This window comes from Eucalyptus grandis, chromosome 9, assembly GCF_016545825.1.
Source record: "Eucalyptus grandis isolate ANBG69807.140 chromosome 9, ASM1654582v1, whole genome shotgun sequence".
NCBI classification, from domain to species: domain Eukaryota; kingdom Viridiplantae; phylum Streptophyta; class Magnoliopsida; order Myrtales; family Myrtaceae; genus Eucalyptus; species Eucalyptus grandis.
Window position 1 is genome coordinate 38,218,215 of NC_052620.1, and position 22,205 is coordinate 38,240,419.

At 39.0% G+C, this 22,205-nt stretch overlaps 2 protein-coding genes across 2 annotated transcripts; both read right to left on the reverse strand.

Annotated features, from left to right (window-relative positions):
* Nucleotides 1–11,999: 11,999 nt before the first annotated feature.
* On the reverse strand, nucleotides 12,000–12,942 carry LOC104419719. The gene has a single exon (XM_010031467.3). The coding sequence runs from the start codon at nucleotides 12,840–12,842 to the stop codon at nucleotides 12,495–12,497; it is 348 nt and encodes a 115-aa protein (XP_010029769.2). The 5' UTR covers nucleotides 12,843–12,942; the 3' UTR covers nucleotides 12,000–12,494.
* A 3,493-nt stretch (nucleotides 12,943–16,435) lies between these two features.
* On the reverse strand, nucleotides 16,436–22,054 carry LOC104419720 (gamma carbonic anhydrase 1, mitochondrial). The gene is made up of 5 exons (XM_010031468.3): nucleotides 21,785–22,054; nucleotides 18,682–18,825; nucleotides 17,914–18,039; nucleotides 17,666–17,817; nucleotides 16,436–17,059 (listed from the first exon to the last, which is right to left on the reverse strand). Exons 1-5 carry the CDS (start codon nucleotides 21,897–21,899, stop codon nucleotides 16,781–16,783), a joined length of 816 nt encoding a protein of 271 aa, XP_010029770.1. The 5' UTR covers nucleotides 21,900–22,054; the 3' UTR covers nucleotides 16,436–16,780.
* Between the last annotated feature and the right edge of the window lie 151 nt (nucleotides 22,055–22,205).

Here is a 22,205-nt window from a genome sequence, read left to right on the forward strand (position 1 = left end):
TGACCGGACCCTGGCCGGGCCCCACCCCCGGATGCTTCCTTGGCGCCCTCTCTCTCCACGGTCCTTCCAATTTTTCCCTCTTTTTTTTTTTTTATTTTCTTTCCAGAATCATCGACGATGGTAGGCAGACAGACAGGCAACAAATGAATGGCCAGCAGCAAAGCAGCGGCGGCTAGGGTTTCGCACCGGGCGAGAGCAATACGTGACAGGGGCTTTTCGAGGCGTGTCGCGCCACGTGTCGTCACGGGGTAGCTTCCGCTATATAGGCTTTGAAAATTGCTAATTCCGGCGTTAGTGCTGACGTTAGGGAAAATGAAATAAGAAATATTAAAAAAAAAAATCTCTTTTGTTCCCCCAATTAGGGCCTGTTTGGCTGACCGGTGTTTCTGTTCCCAGGAACAGAAATTTCTGTTTTTTTGTTCCTGGGAACAAAAAAGGAACAGAAACGCGTTTGTGTGCGTTTTTGTTTTTTTTGTTCCTTTGAACAAAAAAAAAAAGAAACGGTAAACGAAACACAAATTTTGTGTTTCTTTTAACACAAATGAGAAACACTTTTTTTTTTTTCTTTTTCTTTTTTTCTCTTATTTTCTTGTTCTTCTTTCTTTTGGCCGCTCGTGCGGCCTCATGGCTTCATGGCGACCCAGACCGACGAGGGTCGGCGGCCTCGCCCACCACGGCGAGGCCGAGGCTCGCCGGCCGGGCGAGGTCGGCCTCGCCGGATCGGGCGAGCTCGAGCTCGCCCGGCCATGGCGAGGCCGACCTCACGCCGGCCCGGGTGAGCTCGATCTCGCCCGAGATCCGCGAGGCCGGCCTCGCCCGCCCGCCGGGCGAGCTCGGCCTCGCCGGATCAAGGCGAGGCCGACCTCGCGCCGGCTCCGGGCGAGCTCGATCTCGCCCGGATCCGGCCTCGAGCTCGCCCAGCGGCGAGGCCGAGCCGCCCAACGGCCGGCGAGCCTCGGCCTCGCCTGGCGGTGGCCGGCGAGCCTCGGCCTCGCCGGGCGGTGGCCCGGCGAGGCCGCGCCCGCCCCCGCCGGGCGAGCTCGGCCCCTCGCCGCACGGTCGCCGGCCAAGGCCTTGGCGTGACGGCCGAGCCCAAAAGAAGAAAAAAATGAAAAAAAAAAAAAAAAAAGGAAAAATAAGAAAAAAATAGAAAAAATAAAAGAAATAAAAAATTATCCAAATTTACCAAACATGTTTTCTGTTTTATTTTTATTCCCGGAACAAGTTTACCAAACGCGTATTTTTGTTCAAAAATTGTTCCCTAATGTAAACACTTTTTTCTATTTCTTCCTGGAACAATTTTAAACAAACACAACCAAACGCGCCCTTAACTTCCAACTTGGAAGGGGAAGGTGAGGGCCATCTTTTCAGAGGAGATTAAAGTGGGGATGATTTCATTTCAGAAGTGGGTTTTAACTCTCATGCCCTATAATGAGACAAAGCAAAAGTCTGAAAGTGAATATTAGAGTAAGATTAGAGGAGGACCGACTAAAATTAAATAAATAAAAAAACTTCGATCAGGCGAAATAAATCTAGATTTCTAAACACTCATTAATGTCTTTACTCGCATGTACTATCATTTGTGAGAGGAGAATACGACGTGCCGATCTACCTTCGAAAAGAGCGTGTGGTGTTATTTAGTCATATGTCTCCCATTGATAACATGTTATGGCTAGTCGACTAGATTGGCGAACTCGATTTCAAGTTTCTTAACGTGGATCGCTCAATCAAAGCTGACTCGGTACAATCGCAACTAAATGTCCTCAGCATGTTGTGCCCTAGGGGGGAATCTTGTAAGAAAATGCTCATTTTCATAGTAGCTTAAAAGAATTAGATTGATAAAAAAAATGATAATGAATTATTGTAATCCTTTGCAATTTTGACCAAATAGACTTAAGTCCTTTTTTTTTATGGCATATACTATACAATGGACAATCTTGATATGTCGAACCTACGGTAAACTTTTTAAATTGGGAATTTCTTTGATTATTATCAGCTTGGAAAACAATAAAACTTTATCATTTTAGAAGTTTAGTTTAATTCCTGTTATAAGATTCGCTTCTTTTTTCTTTTCTTTTTTTTCATTTTGCAGTTGTGGTGTTTAGCTCGATTTTACTTGCATTCACTACGAACATACATTGGATTCCTCATTCCAAATTTAACTCGGTCTAGAATTTAATTCGAAAGTTCGGTTCCTTTCTTGATATGTTGGAATTAGTGTTTGATTTAATTTCAATTTCGATTCTTTGTGGGGCTACACATCAATTTGTGCTCAAGACTGAATATTTCCTTTAGTTTTCAGTTCAGCTTAGGGTGCGTTTGGTAACGATTCTCGTTCCCCGGAACTAATTCGACAAGAAATGATTATTTTTATTCGTTCCTGAACCGATTCTCGAGTAAAACGTGTTTGGAATCGTCTAAAATTTCTGATTCGGAATAGAATTGTGTTTGATAACATATTAATTGATTCTGTCCAAATTATTTTTAAAATTTTTAAATAATTTTTTCTACTTTTTACTCTCTTTTTTTTAAAAAAAAAACCTTTTTACCTTTTCCTTTTTTTTTTTCCTTTTTCTCCTATTTTTCTTCTTCTTCTTGTGGCCGGGTCGCCGGACCAGTGACCGGCGGACAAGGGCCGCGACCTCACTAGAGCGTCGCCGGCCCTCAGGCCGGCCCTCGTCGGCCGAGCCACGGCGGGCCGGGCGAGCTGGGCCGAGCCTCACCGGTGGACGGCGGGCTTCGCCGGGCGGGTGAGCTCGCGGACCTCGCCCGGCCGGGCGAGCTCGCGAACCGGCGGCCGGCGGCGGAGGGGCGGCGAGCACGGCGACGGGCGACGGTCACGGGATGGCAGAAGGAAAGAAGAAGAGTTTTATTGTGTTGATTCTTTTTTTGATTCTCGGACGCAGAATCAACTTTTTTTTTATTCTCAAATCTACTCCCAAACTGATTCTGGGAACAAATTTGTTCTTGGGAACAAAAATTTTACCAAACGCGATTCTCGTCCCGGCGGTGCAGGAAACAAAAATCGAATCATCACTGTTTTGGCACGTTGCCAAACAGGGGGCCTTAGCAACTCAAGTTTTGCCCATCCGGTTTATTTTTAGTTCCTTTTTTTTTGTCAAATATTTATTTTTAGTTCGACCAAATATAATTTAGACTTGACTCTTTTTCTTTTCTTTTTTCAGTTTCCAATACTAATTTAATTTAGCCTAACTGAATATTCAGTTTCTTAATTTGATACCGGAATAGTAATTGCTGTCTCATCCTTTCCCTTTCAATAAAGTGCTCTCATGTTCTTTGTAGTTTTGCCAATTGTTGATTAGGAAACTTCAATCGTAGATGATTGCCTCTCGTGTCTAATTAAAGTGAGAATAGTTTGAATTTTTTTTTATTTCTGTATTTTGAAATTTCTATACACTGACGAGGGAATTCAAGGTTGACAATCTAGTTCACTCTATGGATAATTTTTATTTTTCCTCTCATGGAATTTTTTTTTAGGAATTAGATCATTAAATTTAATGAAATTCATGTGGGACCTATATAAGGTCCTCGTTTTCGATGATCCAAATTTAATCTAGCACATATTTTATTGTCTTTTTGTCATTGTACTACTAAGAAACATCAACCTCCGCAAGCATGCTAGAAGAGATGGTGACGAAACTCAATGAGAATCGAGACGATCCGACCCTTAGATGATTGCAGAGCGATTGGGATTGCTCCGCAACCTCTACACTTGAGTAGAAAGTGCTCGAATGGAGCTTGAAAGAGGTGACAAATATGTGAATCTAAGTGCTATGAGATTACATTGACACAAAATACATAGACTGGAATTGAAATTAAATCAACAGATAATAGTCTTTGGAGTTTTGCACGTCCCTCCCTTCACGAAATGCCCTTATATTCCAGTCCCCATTTTCCATTCAGACTTATTTTCCTTGATTTGCACACTACATGTTCACGACTTCCCATTGAGGATAATGACGCAAATTTTACTTGAGCTTTAATTTAATCTACAATGTTATCCTTAAAAAAAAATTAAATTCACAAACTTTAATTTAATGTGCAATGTTTGAGCTTTTGATACATATTCAATTTAATCTCATAAATTATAACATCGAACATTTTTATGTAGTCTAGGAACTAACTTGATCGTGTACTAAAAGTTTAGGAATCGTATTTAATAAAAGAAAAGTTTGTGGACGACATTCATGAACTATATTGAATAAATTAAAAATTCATGGACGATAATGCACATTGAGTCAAAATTAAGGGACTACTAATGTCCTTTTTCCCTACCCATTTCAGCTCCCGATCGTGAATGATGGAGAACTTAGACGAACGCGCACGTTTCTTGCAAATTCAACGCTTCGTCTAAAGAACACAAAAAAAAAAAAAAAGCTTTGTCCAACAACCACGTGCCTTTGACACTTCAACCAAACCTTTTTGAATTTTCAATGTGAACGTCAAGGTCCAAAATTAAGCAACACGCCATTAAAGCCATACACAATTAGCGTACGGATCAAAAACATGTGGTGGAAATGGAATTTAACGAGTGCATGATTCCGTCCACATAATAATTTTCGATAGGATAAAAAAGGGGATGAAGGTACGACTTTTTAAGTCGGGAAGAAAATGTCAAAAAGGCAAATGTCTAACGTCATAAACAGCGTGCGCTTAGTGTTGCCCTACATTCAATAAGATAATTTTAGGAATTTTTTTTAAGAGCGGACCTTTGGATAGTAAGGGTGTGCATGGAAACACTCCAAAAAGTGTTTCCGGCACACTTCTGTACGGAAAGTGTTCCCGGGGAACAAAAAGGAATGTAAACGCGTTTGGTTGCTTTTTTTTTTTTTTTTGTTTTCGGGAACGAAATAGAAACAGAAAAAAAGAAACAAAAAAAGTTGTTTCTCCCGAAAGAAACACTTACCGGAAGGAACAAAAGAACAAAAATCACTCTTCTCTCTCTTCTTCTTCTCTTCTTTTTTTCTTCTTTTTCATTTTTTGTCGCCGCCGCCTCGACCATGGTCGGCGACCGGCCGGCAGCCGGCCGGCGACCGGCCGTCGAGGCTCGGCCTCGCCCAACCACGGCCGGCTCGGCCTCGCCGTGGCCGGGCGAGGCCGCCCCCGTCGGCCGGTCGCCGGCCTCCGGCGACCGGCCGAAGAAAAGAAAAATAAAAAGAAAGGAAAAATAAAAAATAAAAAAAATGTTTAAAAAATTAAAAGAAACAAAAAATAATAAAATTTACCAAACGTGTTTCGTTCATTTTTATTCCCGACCAAACGTTACCAAACGTGTTCTTTTGTTCAAAACTGCTCCTCCTAACAAACACTTTTTTTTTCGTTCCCAGGGAACAAAAAAGAACGAGAAACAAATCCATGCGCACCCTAACAGGTCATAATTTTTATATGTTTCTCATAATTTTTATGTTAAACATCATAAAATTAAATAAATAAAAAAAACTACTATCGATGGGCGAGATTATTAGTCTCTTTTTTATTAGATGATTGTCAAGGGAGTGAGGAATCGTTCTCCAAAGCTCCTTAAACACGTCCATATTTAATGATGTACCTGCCCTGCCAATGTTAACAAAGAGGCTAGAGAATTCTATAATATGGTATCGACATCTCTGATGCATGATCCTAAGTTGACTTTCGAACGGTTAGAGGCGATGCTCGGCAGTTATGATGTCTTCTTCCCCGTTTTAGCTTGTCTTTGCTGTTTATAGAGGAATTTTCAGGCCGCAATAGTAAAAGTATAAACAACTAGCGTCGATTGGACGAATCATTGTCATTGATTGCTTTGCTAATGTATTCATGGATTTTGATGTCACGGTTAAAATAGGTTTCTCTGAAAAATAGGGTGCCAAGAAGGATTGATTTGCGGATTTGGGGCATTTGGGGCTGGTTTCGGGCTCTAGTTGCTCGACCATGACCGAGAAATAACGCTGTTCAGCTAAGAAAAACGTGCCGTTTCATTAAATATCAATTCACGACATGCTCTCGCTGTTACACGCGGGATAGTTAGCGATAATTAGACTCCCACATCAGATAATTGGGTAAGACTAGACTAAGATGATTTTATTACACTTTTCCTCAAAGATTTAGGATTAAATTGGTCCGATTTAAAGGTTTGCAACTCGATCAAATTCGGCACAATAGGTTTACAATTGATGGTGTAATTTTTCGGTGTCACAATGAAACTTAGTTTTGCACATATTCGGTGTAGACATCCCATTTTGTCCAATGAATATAATGATATAAGTAGAATATTTGCTTATGATATTATTGTCATCATTATTTTTCGAAAGTTCGTTCCGCATTTTTTTTATACTATGATTATTGTTGTCATCATCACTATTGGTGTTGTTATCATCAACGGTGTTAAAAGTCTGAGTTTGCATGTTTCTTGATTGAATACATATAGCCAAGTATAAGGATATTATAACTGCAAAAAATTTCGTACAATACTCACTTTAAAATCAAAAGTCTTTTTTTTTTTCTCACTTAAGTGTCACTTTGATCACTTAATTGCAAACTCATATTTGGATAGCCAGAATTCAATGTGGTCATATTTTATCAATATCTTCGATCGATGAGACTCACTGGCATGCTCAATTAGTATGAATAGTCTATATGACGTAGTCTACATGCTTTGCCCCAAATATAAACTCTAATTTGGACAATTAAGCATTTCTCCAAATTCTTCAAACATCAAACCAAAATTCAGGGATCATCCATGCCGTTTTTTCGTAACCATTTCAGCTCCCAATCATGAACAAAGGAGAACTTAGACGCATGCAGAGATTTCTTGCAAATTCAACGCTTTGTCTAAAGAACAAAAAGAAGAAAAAGCTTTGTCTAACACCCACATGCCTACGACCCTTCAACTAAACCTTTTTAATTTTCAATGTTGAGGTCCAATCGCCCAACTCATCTGCCCAAATTCAATTAAATTAATCAACACGTGATTAAAGTGGACGTACACAGTTCACACGCTTATCAAAAGTTTGTGGCGGAAATTGAAAATAACGAGTACTTAATTCCGGTCACATAATAATTTTCGAGAGAAAAAAAGGGGGATGAAGGTACGACTTTTTGGGTGGGAAGAAAACGTGAAAAAGGCCATGTCTAATGTCGCGGGCAACTTGTCTTGGATGCTGCCGTGGGACAATTTTATGAATTTTTTAGGGACGGACTTTTGGATGGTAACAGGCCGTAACTTTTTGTATGTTTCTCATAATTTTTATCCGAATATTGCAATGCATAAAAATTAAAGATTTTTTCGATTGATGGGCGAGATTTTTACTCTGTTTTTTTTTGTTTTTGTTTTTTTCAATTGGATGATAGTCAAGGCAAAGATCCTTAAACACATCCATATTTAATGATGTACCTGCTAATGTTGACAAAGAGGCAAGAGAATTCTAAAATATGGAATCAACCTCTATGACGCATGATCGAAGGTTGACTTTTGGACAGTTTAAGGTTGTATCTCGGCAGTTAAGATTTCTTTACCGATTCTCCTTCGTACTTACTGTTTCTACGAGGAAATTTCAGGCCGCACAAAGTGGTTAAAGCATAAATTATTGTCGTCAGCTAGAGGAATCACTGTCATCGATTACGACGACTTTGCTAATTTCTCCCCATTATCGAAATTTGGTTTCTCAACAAATTAGGATTCACATAATAACAATTCTATTTTACTTTTTTTTTTTCTTACAAATTTGGAATAAAAATCCATTTGATAACGTAATTTCATTTTTTTAATTATAGAATAAATTTTTAGTTAGAAATAGATTTAGAACGAATATGAGAAGTAAAAATTTTATATTATTCTATTTCTAGAATAGAAATAAAAAATAAAAAGTATTTTCATTGTTAGCCCTCATTACTAGCCGATCACTTACCCGCCGCTGCTAAGCGCTTGTTTTGCATCGTTATCAAATGAATTTTTGTTGTGAGAACATAATTTTTGTATCATTATTAAATGCGATTTTTTGGTCAGAAATTTGTTCGGAAAATAAAAATAAAAATTTTATTTCTGGCAAAAAGTTGATTTTCAGAATAGATTGATTACTATTCACGCCTTTAGGGCATAAAGAAGGATTGATTTGGGTATTGGGGCTGATTTTGGGCTCTAGTTGCTCGACCAAGAGCGAGAAATAACACCATTCGGCTAAGCAAAAACATCTCATTTCGTTAAATATCAGTCCACGTCATACTTTGTTGATGCATGTAGGGTAGTTGGCAATTAACTGGACTCCCACGTCAGATAATTAGTCGAGACTAGATTGAGAGGACTTCGATTGCATTTTTCTTTAAAGATTTAGGATTAAATTGGTTTAATTTAATGAATTTGCGACTCAATCGAATGTAACGAAATAGGGTTGAGACCAATCGTGCAATTTTCCAGTGCCATTGTGTATATAGCGTAACGAAACTTACTTTGCACATATTCGGTACAGACATCCCATTTTGTCTGATGCTTTTAATGACATAAGTAGAATTTTTGCTTTTCATATTATTTTCATCATACTTTTTTGAAAGGTCGTTCAGCAATTTTTTATACTATGATTACTATTGTCGTCGTCATTAATTAGTGTTGTTTTCGTTGACGGTATTAAACGAGCAGAGTCTGCACGTCTCTTGATTGAATATATTTAGACAGGATAATATATGGATATTCCTATAAAAAATGGGACAAGGATTTAAATAAGGTGTGCATGTAATTATAATCTACGCAATAAGGTTTAAATTCTTATTAATAATCTAGAAAAAATCCTCAAGCGAGCTTTGCACCTAATTCCTCAACAGAACTTCCCCAAAGTTAAGTCTCATTAATTTATCATTTTACGTTGCTTATATATCAATATCACATTAAATGATCTTTTGAATTAGGGATGAACATTTTCAGGTCTCTTACAAGTACCGCATGGAACTTACCTGGTAGAGTAGGTTCCTCCTTTTTTTTTTTTTGAACTCTGCATACCTTGAAATCTCAAACCGATCTCCTATCCTGTCATAGGTTCCAAGATCGGTTCCGAGGTTTAATAGGTTCAATTTTTTTTTTTCATTTTTTTAGTTAAGCAAAATGAAAATAAATACAATAACAAAAATGAACATTTCTCATTTGTTAGTAGAAAAAAAATCCATAAAAGATGAACACATAAAATTATATAAACAATAAAATTTAAAAACACATAACATAAAACCTAAATTATAGAATTTTAATCCTCAATCATCTACATCCCTCTCATGTGATCAGAGTCTCATCTCTTCATGTACCTCCACCTCCATCGTCGACATGTTATCTTGATACATTAACTTCACATGTACACAACAATAACAATATATAAATGGAAGGCTTTCATATTATTAAAGCAAGTGAGAGATTAAAATCTAAATTATTGCCATACATATTAACATGGGATCACCAATCTCCAATGAAGATCATCACCATATTAATCACCATATTTACGATCCTACAGAGCATAAGGTCCATGGATTCCAATCTATCTTAATGGGCACAACAAATCTACCTTTAATAAATTAAGTGTGATGTGAAATTTTGTTATAGCATGATACTCGTCATTGCGTATTTTCACCATAACATATTGAAGGGTAATTTATCTCAGTCTATTAATGACATAAAATAATGTGAATTCCAACAAGACATCAATGTTATATGTTTGTTTTCAAGATATGAAACTAGAATAGATCAAATGGTCTTGAAATATTAGTGTGATAAAACTTTAATGTCTCTTTATGTAGTCACTAATATCTTAAAACCTTTTATGTTAGATCTTAGTCTAACTCCTTTTTTTGAACTTTTTAAGTGACTGTTAGTAGAGAATTAGACCTCTCCCTAAAAGTAACCCCTATTTCAAATACAATGACCTCACGCGCATTGATTCTTATAGATTGCTGTAAAGATTAGTATGGATCCCTCTATAGTTAAGCACATCTAAGTTTTTTTTTTTTTTGGGTAAGAATTAAGCACATCTAAGTTCTTATGAGGAAAAACAAAAGACTTTCTTTTAGGGTTTTCTTAATTTCCTCAGTTTGGTTTCTCATTCTTGGTCCAATTCTCCCGAGGCGAGGTCGAACTAGCGACCGACGATTCCTAAAAATTGAAACCGTGAACTGGGCCAAGGTACAATGGAACCTAGAACCAAACTGTTTCCACTAGTTACCAATTTGGTTCTACCCTAGAATCATGTTCACCGCTACTTTAAATTATGAATTTTGAGAGATATTTACATATTTAGGAAAATTGTCCTCTATTATGTTCATTTACCAAAGTTTTAGACTTTTATTTGTGAAAGAAATACATGTTCAAGAGTCTATTTTAGTATAAATATTAGTTTTTTTAAAAAAAAAAAATTTAAATTCTATTACTGTTTCCAATTAGTTTGTACTTTCAACTTATGTGAAGGGAAAATGGACAGATTGAAGCTTTGTAATGATGAAGCTGAATCACAAACTATCATTCCACACAATTTTCTTATTATTCAACAAGGAGGATAGCGACCTAAAGGACAAAATGTGTGGTCTATGCAAACAATTTTCTCTTTGGAGTTCTCCCAGGCCCGCTTAGCCCAATCAAATTTTTTATCAATCAAAGAAACCGACGAGAAGAAACCAAGATGGTTGAGCACAGCGTCGAACTATATTGCCAACACGGTCAGTATTTTGAACAATTTCTGAAGTTAATTTATTTACCTTTACTAACCATGATGTAGGAAAAAGAACAAAACGATGGGTATTATTAGATAAAATTAAAAGATATATAGGAGATTTTTCTTATTTTTCCTATATCTCCATACATATCAGATTGATTATTGTGTTACATATCCTTAGTTGATTGTAATTTGTATAGCAATATATTGTTATCTTAAATAGTTATATTGTAAAATCTATAAGTATTTTATGTATGCGTGATTGCGAAGTATACAGAAATTACCTAACCATTTGTTTCGCATATTCTTATTTGGGGTAGGTATCATTGCATAAAAAGAAAAAAAGGTCAATGCCCAGGTCGCTATTGTTGACTTCGGATCCACTTAAGCTGGAAAAAGCTTATTCAGATCTGGGAGTATCACCTCACCGTCCATTTGTAATCATCTCCTATAATTTCTTCTTTCTTCGACACTTTCGTAAAAACGACAAAACAGAAAACATTTTCAAAATAAAGAATGGACCTCTGCCTGTCCTGAGTGGTTCCTTGCCATGCTGGACTTTGGCCTTCTTTTCTAGAGATAATAACACAATTTTCATGAACAACATGGTTCTCTTAATATGATATATGGAAGATGTAATGCCGTCCTTTAATTTTTAAATTTTTTTAATATACTTCTTGAACTTTTGGTATATATTCAGTATTATATAATTTAGGGACTAAATTGAATATTTACCAAACGTTCAAGGGTTATATTGAACAATTTTAAAGTTTCAGAGATGACAATATATATTGAGATAAAATTAAGAGATCGCATTGAATAAATTAAAATTTTAAAAATCACATTGTATATTGAATCAATGTTCAGAAATCATTTATTTTATTTTTTCTCTTTTTTAATTAAGCCACTAGCCATTCCCTCGGGTTGTTGTTTGGTTGGATGTGGAATTGGATCATTCAAGACATGAAAAACCCAATTTATATTACTTCGTTCCATCGCTTCTGGCAACCCGGGATCTTAGTGCCGGGCGCCCGAAGCCGAGACACTCGACACTCGGGCATCAACATATGAACCCGGGGGGTTGGGCCCGGGCGAGAGTGGGGTTCGAGACCCTAGGGCAGAGGTTGGGACCTCGAGGGCTAGGTTCCTGACCCGGAAGACCAAGCTCCGGCACTAGGTGCCACGGTCGAGGCCTCGTCTCCCGGAGCCAGGACCCCAGCGCTTGTAGCCAAGCCCGAGACCATGGGGCTCAGCATACATGACCAAAGAATGAAAAAATAACAGAAGAATGACAATACATATGAAAGATCATGAACGGATCCCTGAAAGAAAACGGTATATGATTGAGATGTCGAGTCACTGCAGATAGTTTCATGCATGGTGAATCTCTTTTGGACAACGTCCGTGATCCCAAGAGACAAATTACTCTCCTTTTGGCTTGCCAAATCAAAGGACCTGCATTTCCTGAGCTCGTGATTCTTGAAAGAGACCTTGAATCCACCGCACAGATAACTTCCCCATTCCTAAGATCTGAAGTATCAAGACAGGTGGGGTATGAAGCCCCTCAAATCACTACAAATCGGAAATATCCGGCAGGGTCTAGCAGGACAAGAATCGATCCTGCCTATTACATCCCAGAAAACCGAAAAAGTACATGTGCAATATCGTGTTTCTGATGTTTATGATGACTTTGTAAAGCCTACTTGGTCATGGTAATCAACTAGACTATTCACATTGAATTTACCCTTCAGAGAAGATAGAAAAGGAGCTTGCTTTTCAATGAAGCTCTCCTAGATTCTCAAATCTACCAAACCCCTTTCAGCTATAATGCATCACGGGCTTATCCAAGTTCGCATCCCACGACCCGCCCTCCTTCACATATTCAAGATACCTGGCTAGATCGGGCCTCGCCGTGGTCTTCTTCTTGCGGCGAGCGTCGAAGAGACCAAACAGGGGGTGACTCTTGTTGACCTTCTTGGGAGGCTTCCCCTGGGGATCGGCCGGAAAGGCTACCTGCGGCGTCGGGCCCGAAGACGAACCGAACCTTCCGGCGGGCAAACTCGTAGTCCTTTTCAGTTCTGCGGCTTCCACAGGAGGCGCGGCAGACTCATGGCCTAACTTCTCGTATCTGCCGTGGCCTTTTCTGGTGCTGAAAGCTCTGAACATGGCTCGACTCGATTCCTGGTTTTGCTTTCAGTGCTCCAGATTGATTTGATTTAGACACAGGCCTTCTAATTATATAAAGATGAGTAGTGAAAGGTCAAAAGGCAGATGTGAATATAGAACGGTGGTGTGATGTGTTGGGGCAGAAATGTGACGTTGGCCGCATAAAATAGCAAGTGTTAGGTACGCAAAGTTGCGTTTTTAAATTCGTATTTTACAGGCCGAGAAGCATTCTCAACCTTCTCACGCCTTCCTGTTTCTTGAACGATTCAAATGAAGAAGCGATTTGTTTAGTCCTCCGTCCGTTTCGCCAGTGAACTAACGATCTTGAAAAATTCTTCTAGAGCTGGGGGTCATCTCGCTCGTAAATCGGACCATGCGTCGGGATTATTTATGCCTTTTGCAGGCCCCTATTAAACTTATGCCTTTATTGGATCAGGCTTTTGTAGAGAGCGGCATATCCATCGCACCCTAATCGGAAGGAGATAACTTTTGTACGACACTCACTTGAGTATCATAATTTGTTTTCGCTCTCTTAAGTATCGCAAATTTGAAAATCGATCACTTGGGTACCATTGGCGATTCGCATTGTCAGAAAATCCAACTTGGATTCCGGTCATCTTACATGGCTTTGTAGGCATTGACATGTACAATTTTTTAAAAATATTTTTAATTTTGTAATTTTCCTATTTTTCCCCTTTTTAGGGTTGTCAAGGGTGAAACCCTCACCCAATGGTAGGGGGTTGCCTCATCTAGATCTGGCCTTGAAGGCCCTGGGTGAGGACCCCTCGCCCAAATTTGGTTGCAAAGGCTCTTGCCAGCTGTAGGCAGCTGTGGGCAACATCGCCTTGCTCAGATTAGGTGAGAGCCTTTGTGCCCTTGCCCAAGGCCTTTGCAACTGAGGGCAAGAGTAACCGGTGACACTAGTCAGCAAAAGAAAAAAACAAAGAAAAAAAAAATTCACGTGGGATGATTTTTTGAAATTAGCAATTTTACTTTGATGCAACGCTTAAGTAAGCGAAAAAAAAAGTTTTGATACTCAAGTGAGCATCATACGAAAGTCATGGATTTGCTTCAGTTCTGGTAACCATCCCGTGTGAAATGTCATTAGGTATGTTCAACAACCTGTTCATCCGCGCGGTACTCGGCGCAGTGTTTCTATTTCAGGTGTGGAAGGCACTTCGATTTGGATGTTTACTGAAGTTGTCGAGCTTTGTTCGTGGCTAATAGGATCAGAGACTCTCCTTAGCAAGAAATCTGGAGGTTTACAGGTGAGTCGATGCTGAACTCAAGAAACTGAAGCAAGAAGGGGCGATATCGATATGACGCTACAGATCAGAAAACAAAACTTGCAGAATTGTAACAGAAGATTACTTGCGAAACTCGCGAGTCCTACAATGGAGTGCGGTTTTATCCTACAATAAATAAATAAATAAATCTCGATAGCTTATTCGGCTAGCAAAAATCGCACAACTTAAATTGATCCTGAAGAGAGTACATGAGTCAGTCATCGACCAAAGACAGATATGCTGTCACATTCTTTTGAATCATTGGCCAAATCGTGACATGCCGTGCGTTCGCTTGGAACTCCTGCACTTGTACCACACGGGTCTAACCTATGTTTTTTTACTTCAAATGTTGTTGTCGAAGTGAATTTTTGAGAGAAAGATTATAGTCAAATATTCCCGTCAACCAATTCTTTGCTAAAGTTTACATGGAGTTTTATCCAAACCGCAATATTGATTGATTCAGGAAAATTATCCAAAAAACCCTAAACTTATTACGTTTTTGTCGATGTAGTCCTAAATCTTTTAATTATGCCAAATGAGTCATAAATATTTTTATATTTTGTTAATCGAGTGCATCCAAATAATTTTGATTGAAAGTCATGACGTGGATGTTAATTGTTCTACATGGTGCCATTGGCACTGGCATTGATAATTTTAAATAATTTTTTTTTGATTTTTTTTTTTCTTTTCCTTCCCTTCTTCCTCTAGCTAGTCACTGAGCCTCGACTATAACCAACGATCAACCAAAGGCAAGGGTCAACAAGGTCAATCTCACCCAACGCCAATGGCGAGCCTCGCTAAAGGTTGATAGGGGCGAGCTTCGGCCTCACTAGGCCTTGCCACTAGCTAGTTGCCAAGGCGACTTGGCTAGAGGAAAAATGAAAGGAAAAAAAAGGAGACTAAATAAAATTTTAAAAAATATTAAAATATTATGAAAATTTTGTCCATATTAATGCCACCTCCCATGTCACATAAACGGCCCATGTCATTTTAATGATTTCAAGCTAAAATTAGCAAGCTAAGTTAAATTGGCAAAATATAAAAAGTTTAAGATTTAACTAGCATAATTTAAAATTTTAGATTTTTTAGGCAATTTTCCTGAATTTCACTAGGTTGATCGTTTTCCTCCAACCTTATTGCGAAAAGACGGGCAAGCTATTTGATTTATTTTTTTTAATAAAATTATTTCTTCAATTTAAAAGCATAGAAAGTATTTTATTTTAACTTTTTTGTTCGGTTAATTACATCCCTAGTCTGCAAACTCACGACTGATGACTTACCCATTTTAAGTTTCTAATCTTTCAAAACGACTTTTCAAGCAATCAAACTTTCATTTTCTTCTGGGATTCGACCATTCAACTCTCGTTTCCGTTGAACCGCAGCAAATTTCTCGAGGTGGCCGATGTCGATTGCAGTGAGGTCACAAGCGCACGCCGTTTAAAAAGTAGAGCAGATGCTCTCATTTCTTCCTCAATTGGCGCCTTGATTTCTCTGCTTCCAACAGTTTACCGAACCATTGTAAGTGCACGGCTAGCCAATGCCTCTTGCTTGATGATATCACATCCTGATGAATGAGACTATATATATGCAATGTGGGCGCCATGCCCATGAATCCAGGAAACCTTTCTTTACTAGCTACTATAAGCATGGCATCACGAAAAACAAGCCATATGCGTTTTGCTTAAGCCATGAATGAATCAAGAGATTCTCGAGAACCGTCGTATCAGGCAAAATCAAAGCGAAAAACAGGAGAACCATTCGTGGAGACAGATGATACTTGATGGAAGAGTACAAAATCTTCTCTTGTGTTTGGTACCATCCTCGATTCGACCAAAAAAAAAAAAAAAATGGTACCATCCTCAATTGCTTAAATGAGATTCACGATTTCTGCTAGAAAGTTTGACAAAGCAACATTCGGTTCAGGCGCTGATTTCAGGGGAATCTTTCGTGGATACTAGGAAATTCATGACCAGCCCAAATCGCATCGCCTGGACTTCAACAGCTCTGCACTAGTTCTCAGTGATTTCACCAGTCACGAATTACCCCGATATATATCGGGCCAGTGGCCACAGATATCCGATAACCTCCCAAAGTCTGCTCCGTGACATTGCAAACCACTAGAGTAACAAAAAACTAGTTTATTTATCATGTCAATTGGGTCGGTCACCGCTCACACGGTCTTTAGGAGTGTTTTGGGACAAGTACTTTGATTCTTGGATGAATTAAACTAAACCAGCGCAAGGATGATCTAAGAAGGTTCCTGAACTTATACCACAAACATCAACATTCAATCAGCGAGGCAAAGTATGATGACCGACTTCCTAGAACTTGTCGGTTTCATGGAATAATAGTACCTTCTTTATTAATGAAAGAACATATGGAAAACAAGTCCGACACAGATTTAGAAAACATCTGGTGGAATACCTGAACGTGTAATCGGAGGAACAGTCACTCCAAGTCAATGTTAAATGAGTGCCCGCTTGACCTCAAAAATTAAGCAGGACCAGACGCCACGTAGGCATCGTGCTTTGAATTCTTATCCAGCCACAAATATTATTGGATATCAACTGTGTAGTCGCTTAATCTTCAGATGACAGCATACCTCTGAAATCAAATTTCAACTGGAGATAATTACCTTCAGCATGACGGTAATCAAGTTGCCTTCTGCAATTTATCTTGTAAAATATTATCTGGAAGGATAAGCTCTGGAGGTGTTTCCCGAACAACACCCAGCATAGAGTCATACTCCTCATCACGGCGAGCAAACTTTTTGCGGAGCACCTTCTCAAACTCAATCTCATCAAAGCTCTTTGCATTTTCAGCGGCATGGACCTGAGCCAAGTTGGAGTAATTTACAGCTGACTGTGATATGAAAGCCATCTCTTCTTCCGTGAGCTTCCTCAGGAACTTGGCTGGATTCCCTCCCCATACCTGTGATTCAGTTGTTTTAGTCAAAAAATGTAAAGCAGTTAGGAGTCGAGTGACACCATAGTGGAAGGCAAGCAACGAGCTACAAAAGAGATGTTGGAAATCACAAGCAATTCATTCCAGATTATTCTATTTCCCTTCAGCCAGGTTCAGAGCAGGCAGATGCAATTGCCCTCAACCAAAAGCACTGGTCATCAGCTCGTCAATTCAATATCTATATCTCATACACCATCCAGTTTATTTTTTTCTTTTTTTCTCATTGTTTCTTTTGGGTAAAATGTAAACCGAGCAAAGTAAAATCACTGTCAGCCTCAGAGATTACCATGTGAAGGTTGACCATATTGACAGATTAAAATCTGGCTGTAAACGTCAACTGTGTAATGTTGATCAAATTATAGTACTCAAAATAGATGAAAGATCCAAATCTTAGCAAACATCAGTAATAACGACAATGGTGCACCATAACATAAGGAGGATAATGATGAGGAGAAGAATGCCAGCAAAAACATCAACATACATGAAAAGGATAGAATGAGGATTTCAAATTTACAATCAAATCAGCAATTTACAAATTTTAGGGGAAAAATCAGCAGGCTTAATATTACAAACCTCTCCACAAGGAACTCTTGTATTCTGCCTTACAAGGGCTCCAGCAGCAACCATGGCATGCTTCTCAACATAGACTCCATCAAGAAGAGTGGCACCCATACCAACAAATGCCTCGTCCTCAACAGTACATCCATGTAAAACAGCACTATGACCTGAAGAAGGCAAACTAAATCAACACAATGACATATACATAATGCAACTGGATATTCAATTTGATTATAGTTTGGAATAAACAAATGGTGACACACCTACAGTAACATTATCTCCGATAATAGTTGGCAAAACCTTGCCACTTAAGTTTGATTTTGCCACATGAACAAGAGAGTTGTCTTGTATATTGGTCCCTGCTCCGATGCTAATGTTGTTTACATCACCTATACACAGAAATGTCAGAACATAAATCAGCAAAAAGATCTTTCAATATCAGAACAGGTTGCAAGGGTCAAGTTCCTTCTCAATTCCAATTCGTGTTACAAGACGAACTTCTTAAGAGATTATATATATACAGATAATAATTCATTCTTGTAGAAGATCCAGCAGCATCTAGATATAGAATGGTTCTCTGTTCCAGTAGCAAGGCTGAGGAAACCAAAAGCAAATATAGAAGGTCTTGACAGTTAAGACTTAGCACAAGATGGATTCTTCACTGGCACTACAATTACCTCAGATAAGCCCAAATGCAGATACGGACAAGACGCAAACAAATAAGTTATAAAAGCACAAATCTATACCAAACTCAGAATCCGTCTTGGATCTCATGGAAATGATCTCACCCATAATGACACTGTTAGCCATTGATAAACTAACAGATAAGCACAATACAGACAGGATGTTACTTATGATGTGTATTGTTTTGGTTAATACGTGGTAGAAAGTTCAAAATACTACCAACAATTTACTCATTAGCTCATACTTCTTGATTGCATAAACGGAAGAAAGAGCATCCCCTCATTGCAGTAGCATCCAGTATATAATGTTTTGATAGGGATCATCAAATTCAATGTGGCACAGCTTACCCCTCAAAACACACCCATACCAAATGGAGGAACCTCTGCCAATCTGAATGTCACCAATGATGGATGCACTTGGGGCCACAAATACATCTTTGTCAATTACAGGAGCTTTGTCAAATACGTTCATGAGCGTCCGATGCCTTGATACTGTACAAAGAAGATAGATTAGTTAAAAAGAAAAGCACCTATAATTTTTCTGTTTTCATATCATATAAAGAACCACGGATGTTGTGTTTGGTTGGCAGGACAAGGATCATTATAACATAGGATAACATCAGGAATCTGAAAAAAGTTTTGCTATATCCTATATCTCATTCAGTGGGCAACTGAATATAATACTGTATTCAGTTTTTCTAGATTAGGATTGGATAAATAAAAAAGAAAATTATCTCAATAACTTTAAAAGGGGAAAAACCCAAATCTACCATGAAGAGGGTGACCATCACCCCGAGAGAAGGGAGGGGGGGCTTTGGGGTGCGGCCACCACATGTGATGTTACAATGGTGGTCTGTGGTGGTCATATTTGGACACGAGAGAGAGAGAGAGAGAGAGAGAGAGAGAAAGAGAGAATCTCTGGTGACCAATGCATAGTGGTTGTGAGTGGTGCCCCCATGGTGGCACCACTGTTCATTCCTTAACATGATTATGCTTCTTTTTTCGCATTTTTGTTATTAAAAGAAAAATTTGTCATCCAATCTAGGTGCGATAATTTTATCCCACCCCTAAACCCGGAATAGTTTATTCCGAATTTATTTGACCAAATCCAGGTCTGTCCAGTCCAAAGTATGCCACTAAGCACATATCCTATTTTTGGCCCTTGTCTGGACTACCAAATAGAGCCTAAGCAGTTCAGGTCTAGTGAGAACGTTCTATGTTATGCAAACTAATGTGCACTATAATACCAGTTTTTTCAGAGAATGAAAATTGAAAACAAGAAAAAGGCAATGATGGCAGCAAGAAGGCCCTTTTACACCTATTGGTATAATTTATATGGAACCTTTTATGTGATTGGAAAAAAGGACAAGGAGAAAAGAAAGATAAGAACAGAATGTCCTCTCTCACCTCTCACCTTTGTAAATGTATAAGACTGAAATCCAATTCTTATACAGCCAACATATGAAATACAAAGCTAAAATAGCAACCATTTGGATCCACTGTTCTCTTTTTTATTTTAATCTATGTCTTCACTAAAGATCCATTGTTAATTTTCAGGACCAAAACAGTTTAGAAGGTATTGTAGAATGTCCTAGCAAGCGCCCAAATAAAAAAAACAAAAATCAGAAGTGTGAATGTAAAAGTAGATTCAAATAAATTTAAGAACAGAAAGAATGCACCACCTTAAACGATGCATTTCAGTGCCCTCACAGTTATTTTGGCTCTATAATTGCACATTATACCAGGTAACATGTGCCAGTATGTAAATTCCTCCCTCACTCCCATCACAGCAAGATTGTGCTTGACATATCTTCCCCCCATTATACAAACATTGGTTTGTGTCAAGCAAATAGCCAATGTTGCTAGCCACATTACATAGCAAGGCAGCCTTGAATAGTTGACATATTCCCTCATATTTCAAACAAGAAATTCAAATTGACAATACCAGACACTTCTCCGTGGAGTTGTTCAAGTTAAAAACCTCATCATATCCAAGACACTAACGAATTCAAACAATTGTCTCCTCCAAAGATTATTAAGGAGATCATGCAGTTTCTTTAATGCACACACGCACAAGCGCGAGCACAATTATGCATTTATCACATGACCAACTGAAACTTTGAGCATTTGAAGCATGACATGATACAGTAACAAAAATGCATTGAAGGCAGTCTATATTTAGCTAATAGCACAACTAGAAGACAAATTGCAGAATTAAACTCAATAAAGGATGGAATATCAGGTGCAAAAAAATTTGACTGCAAAGTATGAGGAAATGTCGTTTTTCTGGCATTAATAATAGTAGAAGACAAGAAGTCAACAAGTGATAAGCCACTCTCCTCATAGCTTGAACCAAGATTGACCCGGTACAGCCAAGACCCCTCTTCATTAAATTGCTTGTAGTAACAATATCACTCAGCTAAATCATGACCAAAAAGAGGTTGGTCACCTTGTAGAGAATAGGGATACAAGGTACCTACAGATTCTTCAAACATATCCTTGAGGGGCTATGGCTTTTTTTTCCCCCTCAAGTCATCAACAGATTTTGGTATGGAACGAAAAATCGTAAGTTTCACTCCATAGCTAACTAAAATTCCCCCAAAAATGCTTTGTCCAGGTTCCGAGAAACCAAACTGTAGATAAGTATCTGTAGTTTCTCTAGCTAAAACATGTCTAATGGCATCAGTAATTTCAACCATTCAAAAGAGAGATTTTCCCCTTTGAAGCAATCAGGTTTTTTGGACATAATACTACTTCCATTCATGCATAGATGAGAAACATTGTGCCTTTGAGCCAATTGAGCAAACTATGTACAACCTACTAGAGAGAGAGAGAGAGAGAGAGAGAGAGAGAGAGAGAGAGAGAGAGAGAGAGGGCTGTATATCAACTGTTCTACAACTGATTTGGAAGTAACTCTCATTTTTTTTGTGGAATATAGAAGATTAACATGATGCTCACGATAATTATGAATTCACCAAGAAATTACTATCACGGAAGCTCACTGTTATAGTACCCATTTAATGCCTTATGTCTTGCGATAAATTCCAGTAGGCAATTGCGGTCAAATTGTAGTCCAACTAAAGTCAAGTTCGAAAGAATATAGAGGAAAACCCCATGCTTCCAACAATTTACAAAACCCTACACCAGCCTCCATCGCTTGACTAACTGAACAGGGCGGTTTTCATAGCGGGATCCACCTAAAATCTCATTTTTTCACCTCTGCACCATCAAACCGACGGCAAAACCACTCTCGTAAACCTCAATCAATCACTCGCCGCCCGAAAAAGCACCGCAAACAATCATCACTCCATCAATCCAACAATATCACCACCAACACCACACCTCCGGAATCCCCAAATTCCTCCACCGATCCTCGTTTCCAATCGCCTCCGCACCGAACAGAGCTAATAACGAAAGATATCCGCGCGGAACGATGGGTAGAGAGACGTACATTGTTCCTGGAAGTAGTAGCTCCCCTGCAATCGGCACCCGAGGCGATCGAGGGCTTGGCCGGTCTCCCGGATCCAGAACCCGACGGAGTAGATCGCTTTCCCCAGCGTGCCCATCCTCTCCGTCCCCGGCCTCCGATCGAGGATCGCTGAGCGGCGGCGCCGGCGGCTCGCGACGGCGGCGTTTTCCGAGCTGCGAGAGAGAGAGAGAGAGAGAGAGAGAGACTGTTGTTGGTACCGAGGAAATGGAGGAGAGAGAAAGGGAAGAGGGAGAGGGGGCCGCGACGTCGCTGACGAGGCATAAAGTTCGCGTTTTATCTGCGGAGACGGCCTATCGTCCTGTGCCACGTGTCGGCCTGGTGGAGTTGCGACCGCGGCCGACTTTAGTGATATTTTTGGTGACATAGGTACATTTTCTACATT

What these genes read in the sequence shown, in the direction of transcription:
- LOC104419720 (XM_010031468.3), bottom strand. Translation starts at nt 21,899, where the DNA reads ATGGGCACGCTGGGGAAAGCGATCTACTCCGTCGGGTTCTGGATCCGG. An exon ending in GTATGGGTGTGTTTTGAGGG is followed by an intron (nt 18,040 to 18,681) that starts GTAAGCTGTGCC and finishes TTCTGTGTATAG; the next exon opens with GTGATGTAAACAACATTAGC. An exon ending in CGGAGATAATGTTACTGTAG is followed by an intron (nt 17,818 to 17,913) that starts GTGTGTCACCAT and finishes TGCCTTCTTCAG; the next exon opens with GTCATAGTGCTGTTTTACAT.
- LOC104419719 (XM_010031467.3), bottom strand. Translation starts at nt 12,842, where the DNA reads ATGTTCAGAGCTTTCAGCACCAGAAAAGGCCACGGCAGATACGAGAAG.